Source organism: Pholcus phalangioides, unplaced genomic scaffold, assembly GCF_987345545.1.
Source record: "Pholcus phalangioides strain wild (caught in Gottingen) unplaced genomic scaffold, Ppha-v1.0 ptg000041l_1, whole genome shotgun sequence".
In the NCBI taxonomy this organism is placed as follows: domain Eukaryota; kingdom Metazoa; phylum Arthropoda; class Arachnida; order Araneae; family Pholcidae; genus Pholcus; species Pholcus phalangioides.
Window position 1 is genome coordinate 3,350,401 of NW_028301627.1, and position 13,247 is coordinate 3,363,647.

At 39.7% G+C, this 13,247-nt stretch overlaps 1 protein-coding gene across 1 annotated transcript; it reads right to left on the bottom strand.

Moving 5' to 3' along the window:
- Window positions 1–3,351: 3,351 nt before the first annotated feature.
- LOC149065073 (uncharacterized) lies at window positions 3,352–12,499 on the bottom strand. Its single transcript, XM_089254282.1, has 2 exons — window positions 12,365–12,499; window positions 3,352–5,166 (listed from the first exon to the last, which is right to left on the bottom strand). The coding sequence occupies exon 2, from the start codon at window positions 5,005–5,007 to the stop codon at window positions 3,352–3,354; it is 1,656 nt and encodes a 551-aa protein (XP_089110408.1). The 5' UTR covers window positions 5,008–5,166; window positions 12,365–12,499.
- Window positions 12,500–13,247: the final 748 nt, after the last annotated feature.

A 13,247-nucleotide genomic window follows, 5' to 3' on the forward strand; every position in this document is an offset into this window, starting at 1 on the left:
TTTGAATCCCGCTTTCGAGATTTTTAGTGACGTCACTAGATTCGTCATATGACCTCTGCTAATGAGAAAGTAATGCAAAATTGCTTTGGTTATGAATTGTTTATTGGAGTAATATTTCTAAACATTGCAAATTTTTTTGAGCTCGAATATCGTCCATTGCCAAGATATTTATTTTAAATTTTTTAATAAAGTAGTTCATTTTTGACAATTTTTTCCTTCAGACCTCATGCAAGAAATGCTAAATTTATGAGAAATTGCTTTTTTGTAAGGAAAATGCAGGAACAGAATCATCAAAAATGTCACTCTTTTGTAGTCGTAATTATCGTAATGTAATTTCTGAATTTGGGAAGATAATTTTATTAGTTGATTTGAAGAATAACTAGTCAAGTTGGCTTCGTTGAAAATACGTGAAAAACCGGGACATTTTTGCAAAAAACTCGTTACAGCCAGAAAATCAGAAAAAACTGGGACTGTCCTGGCAAATACTGGACGTATGGCCAGCCTTGAAAAAAACACCCCCCCCCCCTCCCAACAGTGAGCTCCAGATACGTCCCTTTCCGTGATACAAACACGATAGAAACAATGAAAATTCGGAAACAATTTAAAAAATAGGCAAAGAAACAATTCCAAAAACAATGAAAATTAACAAATATTCAAAGAATTTGTAGAATGAAACAAAAACAAAAAAAGAAGCAATGGAAATTCGGGAATATTTTAGGAATTAGTGAAAGAAACAATTTCGGGAAGAGTGAAACTTCAGAAACAATTTCAGAGAATTAATGAAAAAATAATTTCAGCGACAATGAAAAATTCAGATATAATTTCAGAACCAATGAATCAATCGGTTTCGGTAAAAATAGAAATTCTAAAACAATCTAAGAATTAGTGAAAGGAAAAATTTCAGAAATAATGAAAATTTCATGAAGCAATTTCCGGAACAATGAAAGTACAAAAAAAAAAATTCAGAATTAATGAAAGAAACATTTCCGGAAACAATGAAAATTAGATCCGGAATTAGTGAAGATAAACAATTTTTCTATTAATGAAAACTCAAATAATTTAAGAAGTAATGAAACAATTTAAGTAGTGAAAGGACCAATTTCAGGAACAATGGGAATGAAAATTTAGAAATAATCGGAAGAGGAATCCGGAAATGGAAGAAATAACTTCAGTAACAATGGAAATTCAGAAACAATTCAAGAGTTAGCGAAATCAAGAATTTTAGGATAAGCGACGATTCAGAACTAATTTCTGGAACATTGAATATTCAGAAACAATTAAAATATTAGTTATGTCGTCCGCTTCTCCCTCATTTGCATCAAATCCTATATAAAAACGATAAAGCACTTCTTCATGATTTTGAAGCACCATTTTATATGGCAATTCATAGATGGCAGCACATGCGAAGCAGAAAGCTTCGAAGGAATATGTTAGAAAAAGAAGAAATTTCACCATTTTTGTTTTTTGGTAGAAAAAAGGAAAAGAGACTCACCTTCAACGTATGAAGTTGGCAGCGTCTTAAAACTATCAATAAACAGGTTAATTATGATGTCAATTCAATCCACAGATGTCTAATGGGAAGCTAAAAATTAATGTACCGCTAACCGCGGGATAACCCGCCCGAGCGGTGTTAATGTATCCTTGTATCAAATCCCCTTGGATTGCTAGTGCGTGTGCGCAAGAAAGCGCGCGCTTCCCAACTAAGGTATAACGTGACCATACGTCCCGTATTTCGCGGGACAATCCCGGTATTTTCTATTTTTTTGGCCGTCCCGACTTTTTCGCATAAGTGTCCCGGTTTTTCCCGTTTTTTGCATGAAGCCTACTTGAATTTTTATTCTTTATTGAAGTCAAAGATCGAAATTATTTTTTAACACAAATTATATTATGATAGTTACGACTACAAATAAGAACATTATTCTCCCACATTTGCCTTGGTGAACGTTTTATGTCGTGGAATTCATTTTAATCCACTGCAATTTGCATTTCCCGCCATATTGTTTTTCCCTGTAATTTCAGAAATATTTAGCAACTTTGTTCAGTTTTGGCGATAATTGGCGATGTCCAGTATTTTCCCGTATTTGGAATCCCAATTTCCCGTATTTCTCTCGAGGAAATATGGTCAGCATAGGTCGTCCCAAACTTTTTTTGCAAAAAAAATGCCCCGATTTTTGACGTATTTTCACTGAAGCCAACTCGACTTTTTATTCTTCAGCCACGGACACTGAAAGGAATTCGTTACCATTATGAAATACTGCTACTTACTAGCTTATGTTACTTGAGTAACATCACTTCATGAAACTTGCAGCTTGCTGTTCAGAAATCTTAGAAATTGTGGTACGTCGCAGACTAATTTTTTGAGAAGAAACTTTTTACCTAAGGGTTATTTTGTATATAAATACTGTAGAACAGTGTTTTCTCAACTTTTCTGAACCCAAGGACCGGTAAAATGTCTGAAACAATTCGACGGACCACTTGCGTATTACGGAGCATTTCTGTATTTTTAGTTGTTCTGAATTTCTTTTTATATATTTTTATACATACGTTTTTTCAATGACGTTTTTTTAAATTTATAATGTTCACTAAATTTTTCGTTAATAAACAGCGTTTTTATAACTTACTAGTTATAATACCCGGTGCTGCTCGGGTTTCTTTCAATTGCTGGGAGAATTGAAAAAGTTAATTGAGTTAGTTAGTAAAGTTAGAATTGAATTGCCTGCGGACCACCTACACCATCTCCGCGGACCATAGGTTGAGAAATGCTGCTGTAGCATGTTTGAACTTGGAAAAACTTTGTTAGAAAGAAACTTTGTTAGATGAGAGCGTTTGTAGACAGGACCGTCTTAAGAATATCATTGGGCCCCAAGCCAACTGATTTTTTCCCCAGAGGCTCTGGAAAATTACTCTCGAAAATTTCCAGATCTGATTTTTGTGAGGCCTGAGTGAGCCCATGCGTCCCAAACGAAGCAATGGAAACTATTCGGCGTAGCAAAATTTATTGCATCAAAAAATATGTTCAACGATTCCTTCAGAATCGACATAAGTTAGAAACTAACTTTTTACAATAAACAAAATCATTCGTGGGCATTCTCAAGCCAGTGTATCATCATGTGTGTTTTCAAGCTAGAGCTAACTGAAAACGATTTCCCGCAATTTTCACACGCATATGGCATTTCTATGGAGTGGATTTTTTTTTGGTCCTTGAAACTCGAGCTTTCCGAAAACTTTTCTCTGCAAATGTCACACTCGTATGAATTTTCATTGGTGTGGAATTTTGCGTGTCTACCTGTACCTGAATCAGACTTGCAAGGGGAAGTTTCACCGCAAACTTCACAAGCATGGGGCTTTTCTCTAGGATGAACTATTCTCCTTAAAACGTTGGTTGCGAACTGCACATTCATGTGAGTTTTTTTCACCATGACTCCTTTCGTGGTATTTCAATGAGGAGTTACGACGAAACGTCTTGTGGCAAAACTCGCACTCGAATGGATTTTCTCCTGTGTGCATCTTTCCGTGACTGTTTAAATCAGATTTAGATGTGAATCTCCTACCGCAATGGTCACACTCATAGGGTTTTTCTCCAGTATGTATTCTCCTGTGTCTAATTATATGAGACATATCGTAAAACGTCTTACCGCAAACCTCACATTCATGCGGTCGTTCTCCCGTGTGGATTCTTTTGTGAGTTTTCAAAACGCAATAAAATGAAAACCTTTTAGAGCATAACTCGCACTTATACGGCTTTTCCCCGGTGTGGACTCTTCTGTGGTTTTTTAATACACAGCTGAACGAAAATTTCTTCCCGCAAAACTCACACTCGTGCGGCTTTTCTATAGCATGAACCTTTTTGTGTCTGTTGAGACCAGACATACGTGCAAATCTCTTAGCACAAATCCCACACTCATATGGTTTTTCACCACTAGTTACACTCGTATGGATTTTTTTATGACCATTCAAACTAGATTTGGTGCTAAAAGTTTTACCACAAAATTCACACTCGTGTGGTTTTTCACCAGTGTGGACCATTCTGTGATTATCTAGCTGTTGTTTTTCCGCGAATGTTTTATCACAAGTATCGCATTTGTGCGGTTTTTCTCGAGTGTGCACTTTTTTGTGACGCTTCAAACCAGAGTGTTCTGTAAATCTTTTACCACAAAACTCACATTCGTATGGTCTTTCTCCAGAATGTACTCTTTTGTGATTTTCTAAACCTATCTTTTGTCTAAATCTTTTACCACAAGCGTCGCACTCATGTGGCTTCTCTCCAGTGTGAACTTTTTTATGAACATTCAAAGTTCGCGATGCCGCAAATCTTTTACTACACACATCACATTCATATGGTTTCTCTCCAGTGTGAACTCTTCTATGCTTACCTGCACCACTGTTTGTCGAAAACTTCTTATCACATAAGTCACACTCATATGGCTTTTCTTTGGTGTGAACTTTTCTGTGGTGAATTAAGTTTGACACGTCCGAAAACTTCTTGCCACAAAATTCACACTCATACGGCGTTTCTCCCGCGTGCCGTCTTTTGTGAATTGTTAAAGTGCACGAAAACCCAAATCTCTTGCCACACAAATCGCACTCAAACGGTTTTTCTCCGGTGTGAACTCTTTTGTGCAAGCGTAATAAAGTGTTTGCCGCGAACTTTTTATCGCATACGTCACACCCATAAGGCTTATCTTTACTGTGGACTCTTTTGTGATTAATCAAATTGGACATGTCCGAAAACTTTTTGCCACATAATTTACATTCATATGGCTTTTCTCCAGTATGGAGCCTTTTATGAGTGGTGAAACTCTCCTTATGCTTGAAGCTTTTGCCGCAAACCTCACACGCATACGGTCTGTCTTCGCTATGAACTTTCATGTGACGGTTCAAATTACTCTTCTCATGAAACTTCTTATTACAAATCACGCACTCGAACTGCTGCTTCTTCTCAGAGTGGGTTTTGTTTTCACCCGTATTATCTGTTGCGGTTGTTGCCACAGCACATAACTCATTCATATCGATGTTTTAAAGTTCATCAAAAGAATGAAACCGAAAGCAGAAGATGTCGTTTTCTTCTACAATATCTTATTCTTTGACTCGATGCTGTAACGGTCTATTCACTTTCACAGAACTGCTAATTTTCTTCTGGAGAATTTGATGACGATCTTCATTTGCCTGGAAGAAAAATTAAAACATCACAAAAAGAGCTACCAAGCAGTTCAACGTTATATCTCGGACACTTCGCTTTTTGGTATAAGCTGCCAAACGTGCCAACTTACATAAATGAAAATTTGTTCAGGAATATATGAAAAGTGGGTTTGGATGAAAATTACCGAAGGATAATCCTCTGGCAGGTGAAAACTTAACGCATAAACTCATGCCACATGCTCATCTTGTCTCACATGTCCACATGTCACGTGGTTTTCACTAAATTCAACATGTTTTTTTTTTTTCATTCTCTCAATCCGATAATGCAATGTTACTCAAAGTGTACGCCACAAGTGGGTCTCAAGTGTTAGCCTTTATCAAGGGTGTCGCAATGAGCTGTCGACATTAATGATCACCTATTCAATGCCTCGAATTGTGGTTTTTCTTTTAGACCATGGGTTCCCAACTTTTTTGGAATTGACCTCTGACTATTTAACATGCATAGATAGACTTGGTCAACTGCACTGTTGCACGCGCCCGGGAAATGCGCGCTGATCTACAGGGTTTTGAATTTTCTGTACTTGCTCAAAAAGACATCACCTTGTCCTCAACGCCAACTCAATAGCCCCGTTTGCATGGGAAATGAAAAGATAAGAGAGAAAACCTCCACCCACCGAAGCCAAAAAATTTTCGCCGAACCTTTCTCAAACAACTCGGTGCACCAAAAACGAGAAAAATCTTTCGATAGTTTGTGGGCACCTGAAGTAACATCCCCCCCCCCCTATTGATAAGTGCCCTACAGAGCCACTTTAGTGATCTCTAAATTTTTCGCGGATCCAAGTTATCTGGAAATGTGTCCGGGCCGCTTAAGTGCTCTGGAACTGTGCCTCGCATCACTCAAGTGATTCGTAATTATATGTCGCGGATCATTTAAATACTCTGAGAATGTGCTGCGGGTGACTTGAGTGATATAAAACCGCACTGCGGGCCACTTAAGTGCTCTAAAACTATGTCACATGTCACTCAAGGGATCTCCAAATGTGTCACGAATATATATGTCTCGGTTAATTTAAGTGCTCTGAAAAATGCGCCACGGGCCGCTTAAATGCTCTGGAATTGTTTCACGGGACACTTAAGCGGTCTGTAAATGTGCCGCTTAGTTATTTTTTACAAAATTAGGTTTGAGAGGAGGGCAGGCCACATCAAATAACCTCCATGGCCATATTTGGTCCACGGGCGTTTATGCGATTTATCATTATATGGCTTAGAGGGTGGGTGGCAATGAATTTATTAAAGATAAATTATGAGTTCATGGCCTTCAAATAACATTGAAATTAACAGAAATTGATTATAATACATATAAAGGTAGTTTTTTCCGAAATTTCAATTGAAAAAAATCTTTGATCCCACAAATATGCGTTAGGATTCAGAGGGGCACAGCTGATGACGAAATTTTGCTGACAGGGGGGGGGGGGGTGTCAGCGTTTTGTTTACTTTTGCTGACAGGGGAGGGGGTCAAAAATGGCCAAAAATTTGCTTACGTAATTCTCGAACGGCCCCTAAGCTTCACCACGAGGGGAGCTACACAAACTCCTCCTCAATCATCATAAAAAGCAGCCCGATAAAAAATTACTAAAAAATTTATTTTTGTATTAAAAAAGAGTTTAATTCTGAATTAATTACTGAATTTAATTGAATTTCTTTAATTTAAATTTAATTGAAAGTACACCACTCATAGACACCGGAACTAAGGGCCTCAGGTCATCTTAGTCCACTTTCTCCAAGCAACTTTGTGATTTCACCGAATCCCTCAGTAATTCACGAATATCCAATGCAAACCCTTTCTGAATACGCCGTTTGCGGGTCGTATATGAGGACACCCGGGAACTCAAGACTCCCTTTACCCCAATGTTTTATTCGTGTCAGAGCTCCTACGTCACCTAGAAGAAACAAGTTACTCACACGTTGAAAAAGCTTTCAGCGCATGCGAAACGACTAAACATACTATTGGTGCATATTACAGATTGCCTTCACTCACACAGACCAACAGATCGGCGCAGGAAAAATTGGAGGGAACGTTGCTTTTTGGAGTGCCGAAACCATCGTAACGATACGAACATAGTTCAGGCAGATTTCCCGTTTCCGACAGTCGACGCACGGGTGACCTGCACTGAACAGCACAGTAGACGGCGTAGACCAGTGATTCCCAACGTGGGCGATGGAATGCTCCGGGGTGGGGGGGGGGGGTAGAAGCTACGGGTATAACATAAGATTCTATGGATTAGATTGCGTTGGTGGGGGGCGATGGGAGAAAAAAAATTCCGGAGAAGGGGGGCTGATGGAACAATAACGGTTGGGAAACTATGGTGTAGGCACTACAAGCAGATTTTCGGCTTCACTCATACATAGGCCTACATTCAAAGCATTTTCACACTCCGATATATACTATACGACTGTAACAAGGATCGGAAACCCTGCCTATGAAGATGGTGCAGGAGTAGGAAAATTCTCTTAACTTTTAAGCCGGATCCACACCCCGCACAGTACTCCCAGTTTCAACCCGCGGAAAAACTGGGTTTGAGATGCGGCTATATGGCGCTATTTTGTTCTATTTTTGTAAAAAAAAAAATTTTTTTTTTTTTTATTGTATTACCACGCATGCGGGATTTCTTCAAGCACGGGGCCTTGTGTGGCCGCACGTGTCACACACCCCTGAGGGCGACTCTTGTCAATTTAATCGAATACTAAATATGCATGTTTAATAAATAGCCTCGGTTATTTGCAGTGAATTTATGGTGCAAAAAAAATCAAAACAACATGGTGTCCCGGGACCCTCTCTGCTGCTACCCCGCCTTGTGTGAGCCCTAACGTGAATTAAAAACCTATTGGGACAACCATCGGCCCACTATACACATACAACTCCTGAGCGAGACATTATGTAAAACGCGTGGAGAGAAAAAAGAAAATTCTAGTTTTCCTCTGCTTTTCTAACACGGGCTGCGTTCATCTGAAGCAAAATCATTCACACCGAACGACATCTGGTCAAATCAAAGTCAATGCATGGCAACACCAATGTCTCAGATCACTTGGTTGCGCCTAAATGGGTTGGGAGGGGGACGGGGCGGGCCTTCTGATGATATATTAATACTGAGCGTTGAAAAATTTTAAAAAAACAGCAATTCTTTTGAAGTTGTGATTGCCCAAAATATCCATGTTTTACGTATAATGGCCTCTGAAATTCACTAATAAACTTAAAACTATGTTAAAATAGGCATTTATGGCACGAAAATTTCAAAAATGCTCTATTTACACCAACAGTTTGTACTCGAAGAGGTTAATACACACGTGTAATAACCCATAATCCACACGGAATCGAACGGACTGTACACTGATACTACCGAATTAAAACACGAAAATGCGAAATTAAAATTCACCGAAAAAAATTAATTCCGCGGGATTCGAAGTTGCTAGGCCTCGGCCCAACAGAAGCAGTTTAACACCTTCAATAATAAGGGGGAGGGGATCAGTGCTGAAACGCGACTGTGAGCAAAATATGCAGCACCATGACACTAAGTTCGACAGTGCAATAGTACAGAAAACGTTTCGCCCAATCGCTTACATAAGTGCTTGCGAATATACAAATGAGACATAAGGGTTGGCTGACCATATTTGCTCAAGGAAAATACGGGACACTGCCAAAATGCGGTTCATCGCCAATTATCGCAAAAACTGATGTCAAAAGTAAGCAAAGTCGCCAAATCATGCTAAAATCACAGAAAAGTAGCCAATCGCGTGAAATGCAGCGCTCCTGGAATTTGCTGTGAATTTAAAAAGCCACGTATTTAAGATGAATATTCTTATTTGTAATCGTGATTATCGTTATGTAGTTGCTGAGTTTGGAAGATAATTTTAATAGCTGGTTTGAGAAGGATAAAATGAAGAAAAAACAAATCAATTTGGCTTCGCTGAAAATACATGAAAAACCGGGACATTTTTGCAAAAAAAAGTCGGGACAGCCAAAAAGACAGAAAAAACCGGCACCGTCCCGGGAAATAAGGGACGTATGGTCACCCTATCTGGAGGTGGTGTTATTACGTCGACTAGGGGAACGTTGTGAAGTTCCTAGCTATAACCATAGATGTGATTTTGCTTCGTCATGAACCCTCAGCCCCCCCCTCCCGAATATAAATAATAATTTTAAAAAATGAATAAGAAATGCTACGGCTTACCGCAATGCAAATACTACAACATTTCAATATTTGTGAATCAGTGCATAATAGCAGAACCCAGCTTCTCGAGCCGTTATTATTGTCCACTTGATGCACCTGAACCGCATTTTATTAAATCAGAAAGAAAACGTAATTTTTTATAACGCCCCCGTTATTAATAGTGAAACCTGTACGAAACGGAACGTCAACAGACTGAAATAATCAGTGCCGTCTTTACGCATGGGTCCACCCGGGCACGGTCCGGGGACCTCAAGAGAAGAGGGCCTTCGAATAATGAAAAGTAGTTGAGTTTTTCGAGACTTTGCCAGGTAGGGCCTCACTTCGCCCAGGGGCTCATGGTGCTCTGACGGGGCCCTAGAAATAATTTTCCGTTGTATAAAGGCGCTAATCGTTGAACAGACTACAACTAAACCAGACATGCGCCTCATCCATATTCCTCTGCAGAACTTCTAATGAATTGGCGCATGTTGGAATGTGTGTGCACGTATAGTGAACCTTCCGCGAATTTTGTTTCTTTGTAATGCTTGTTATGTGTAGTGCTGCCATCTGCTATCTATTTTTTTAACTACGTGTTTTTCTGAACTCGTAATGAATGAATAACTATACCGTTGTAGGCCTATTGCTCTCTGCTGCGAAACTTTTTTAACGGGGAGATGGGCTCGCATTCGCGCCTCGAAGTTGGGAACCGCAGAAAACCAACTTCAGTCGAGCACCACTGCGGCGACGGTGAGGTTTGAACCCGGATCCTCGCGATGCGAGTCCGTCACTATGACCACTCGACCACCACAGCGGCTCATTGAACAGACTATATTTTGATTTCGTTTAAGACAGGTTTCCGTCCCATACAGTGTCCGTCTTAGACAGGTTTCGCTGCATTATTTCACTAAGCAGATTTAAAGCCCTAGCAGAGCACAAAAAAACAGTATAGTCCAGTTGGAGCAGGCCATGGGCGGGATAGACTTGGACGTGTGGGGGGGGGGCATGGTCATTATTGCTCGGGGAGCACGATGATGATGTCAATTCATTTATACATATGTAATTTAGATCAGCCGACTCCACCTTTGACGCTGGGGGTGCCTCCCCCACAGTATCTCCGCCCATTGCAATGCCCCCCCCCGTCTCTCCGCCCATGAAGCAGGCATGCACAGAGAAAATAAACAAACATTGCAAGGTGCAACATTTGGCGACTTTCTGAAGGGTATCTAAGATCCATGCTACCCTTCACACTGCTTGGGGGCAACTTTTAGGGTACGACTGGCTCCCTTAAGCCGAACCGACCTGATTTCCTTTTAAATCTAGTTCTTTAATTAATGTAGTATGTAATACACACGAGTTTTCTTGCTACAAGGGGCTCCCTAGGACAGGGGATGATGGTGGGTGACTCTCTCTCTGTTGCCAGTTTTTTTTGTTTTTTTTTAAATTTTGAGTGGCTTTTGGGAGATTATCCTATCGTTTTATCAGCTTTTATTCAACACTCCATGCCGCTTAGGGCGGTATTCACCGACATGGTTTAAGCTATAGTCACAATTTTTTGATAAGAGATCGACACAGATTGGTTAAATTCAGGGTTTTAACCAATCTATGTTGACCTCTTATCCGAAAATTGTAACTACAGGTTTAAACCACGTCGGTGAATTTGGCCCTGAATGTGATGACATCGGGACCCGGAGTTTCCGTTAACAATAACCGAATGACAACTATATCCGAAAAAAGTCGCGTTAGCGCGTACGGTGACCATACATCCGGTTTTTGTCGAATGAGACGAATGCTATAAACGGGTATTGAAAAAACGAAACAACTCTTTTTCTTTCCGACAAAATGTTCAAAATCGGTTTCACTTTTTTTCCATTCGTTTCTGAAACGGGACTTTTTTCCCCCTTTAAGTAAAAATCCTGCATTTTTTTTATTCAGCCAAATTGTGAGGTGTTAGAAAGGAACTGTCTAATGTATGTTACGAACTACGATGTATTCTGTATAATACGTTCCATGGATCAATTGAGAAAGTCTCTCGGAAAAAGAAATTTACATTTGATCAACTGAAAGAAACTGATCAAGAACTGAAGGAAAGGGGTTTTTTTTGTCATACGTTTGCCTTCACTATAGGGAGGCTATTTTTTTTTCCAAACCGAGCACAACCCAATTCTCTTGCCATAGGCAATTTACTACGTAGTGAGTTGTACCGGAAGTGTGTGTACCTAACAGTGTGAGTGCGTATCTAGTGTTGCGTCTGATTCTACAGCGCTGCCATCTATATTTCAGAAGTGAATGAAGTGTAATGACTGAGTATTTGTACGCCTGTTGATATCTGTGGCAAGACTTTACCTAGGGGAGATCAGCTCTCGGTTGCGTCTCGAATTTGGGAACCACAGAAAACCAACTTCAGCCGACCACCACTGTGGTGACGGTGGGGGCTTGAACCCGGGTCCCCGCGATGCAATTTCGTCACTATGACCACTCGACCACCACAGCGGCATAAGGATTCCATTATTGCATTATTGCAAAATGGAATCCAAATTCATTTGATTTATGAGTTTAATTGAAGATGTTCTTAAAAAATATGTTTGAATGCTTAATAATTGAATAAAGTATAGAAGCGGCACATAACGCACATAGGCGGGGATAGACTTGGAAGTCTGGGGGGGGGGCGATGATGATGATGGCAATTCATATAATATATACATTAGATCAGGCGACTCCATGCCCCCCCCCCCCTATCTCCACCCATGATAACGCAAGAGTCAGAATGTATTTGATTCAATGAGTATGTTTTTGATTTAATTTTTATTTAATACTTTCGCGACACGACCCAACCACATGTATAATAAGCGATTTATCACATTCATCGAAACAATCTCTCACACTCAGTACCAAATGTTTGCATACTTTTTAACTCACAGATGGCAGTATATCAGAATTGGATGTGTTGAAGAAACCTCGTCCACAAAAATTAACACAATTCCCCACATTTTCGATCGGGGAAAGAAAAATGAACTCGCCTTCAATTTACGAAGTTTGCAACGCTTTCTAACGACGTACAAATACGTTAATTGATCGGTAGGAGCTACAATTCGATCAACTGATGTAAGGAACTAAAGTTATATAACTAAGATACACGACGACATTTGGATGCCTGCCGAAAGATGTCTATCAAACGGAGTGCACGTGCGTCTCAATCCTGTGGTCGGGGTGTTGCCAACAGTCAACAAATTCTTCGTCGAAAACAAAGAGGGGCTTTTTGAATAGACGTCATAATCACCATCATCATCACTTTGAAAGACGGGCACAGAATGATCCCCACGGAAATCAATGTCAAAATTGCCGATTTTTTAAGTGGGAATTTCCACCACATCAATGATTTTAATATAATTAAAGTAAATTCTCTATTTTCGAAATATTGAGTTCGCTTAGAGATACGAAGCCCAGTAAACCTATGTATATATAGGCTGACCATATTTTCTCGAGAGAAATACGGGACATTGAGATTCCAAATACGGGGAAATGCGGGACATCGCCAATTATTGCCAAAAACAACGCCAAAACCAAACAAAGTTGCCAAATATTGTTGAAATTACGGAAAAATCACAATGGCGGGAAATGATGAAAGGCTGCAAATTGCAGTGGATTAAAATGTATCGCACGAAAAACACACGTTCAAGGCAAATGCGGGAGATTAATATTCACACATATAGTTGTAATTATCGTAAAATAATTTATGAGTAGAAAAATAATTTCAATCTCTGACTTCAATAAAGAATAAAAATTCAAGTAGGCTTCGTGTAAAATACGGGAAAAACCGGGACACTTTTGCCAAAAAGTCGGGACTACCAGAAAAATAGAAAATACCGGGACTGTCTCGGGAAATATGGGACGTATGGTCAC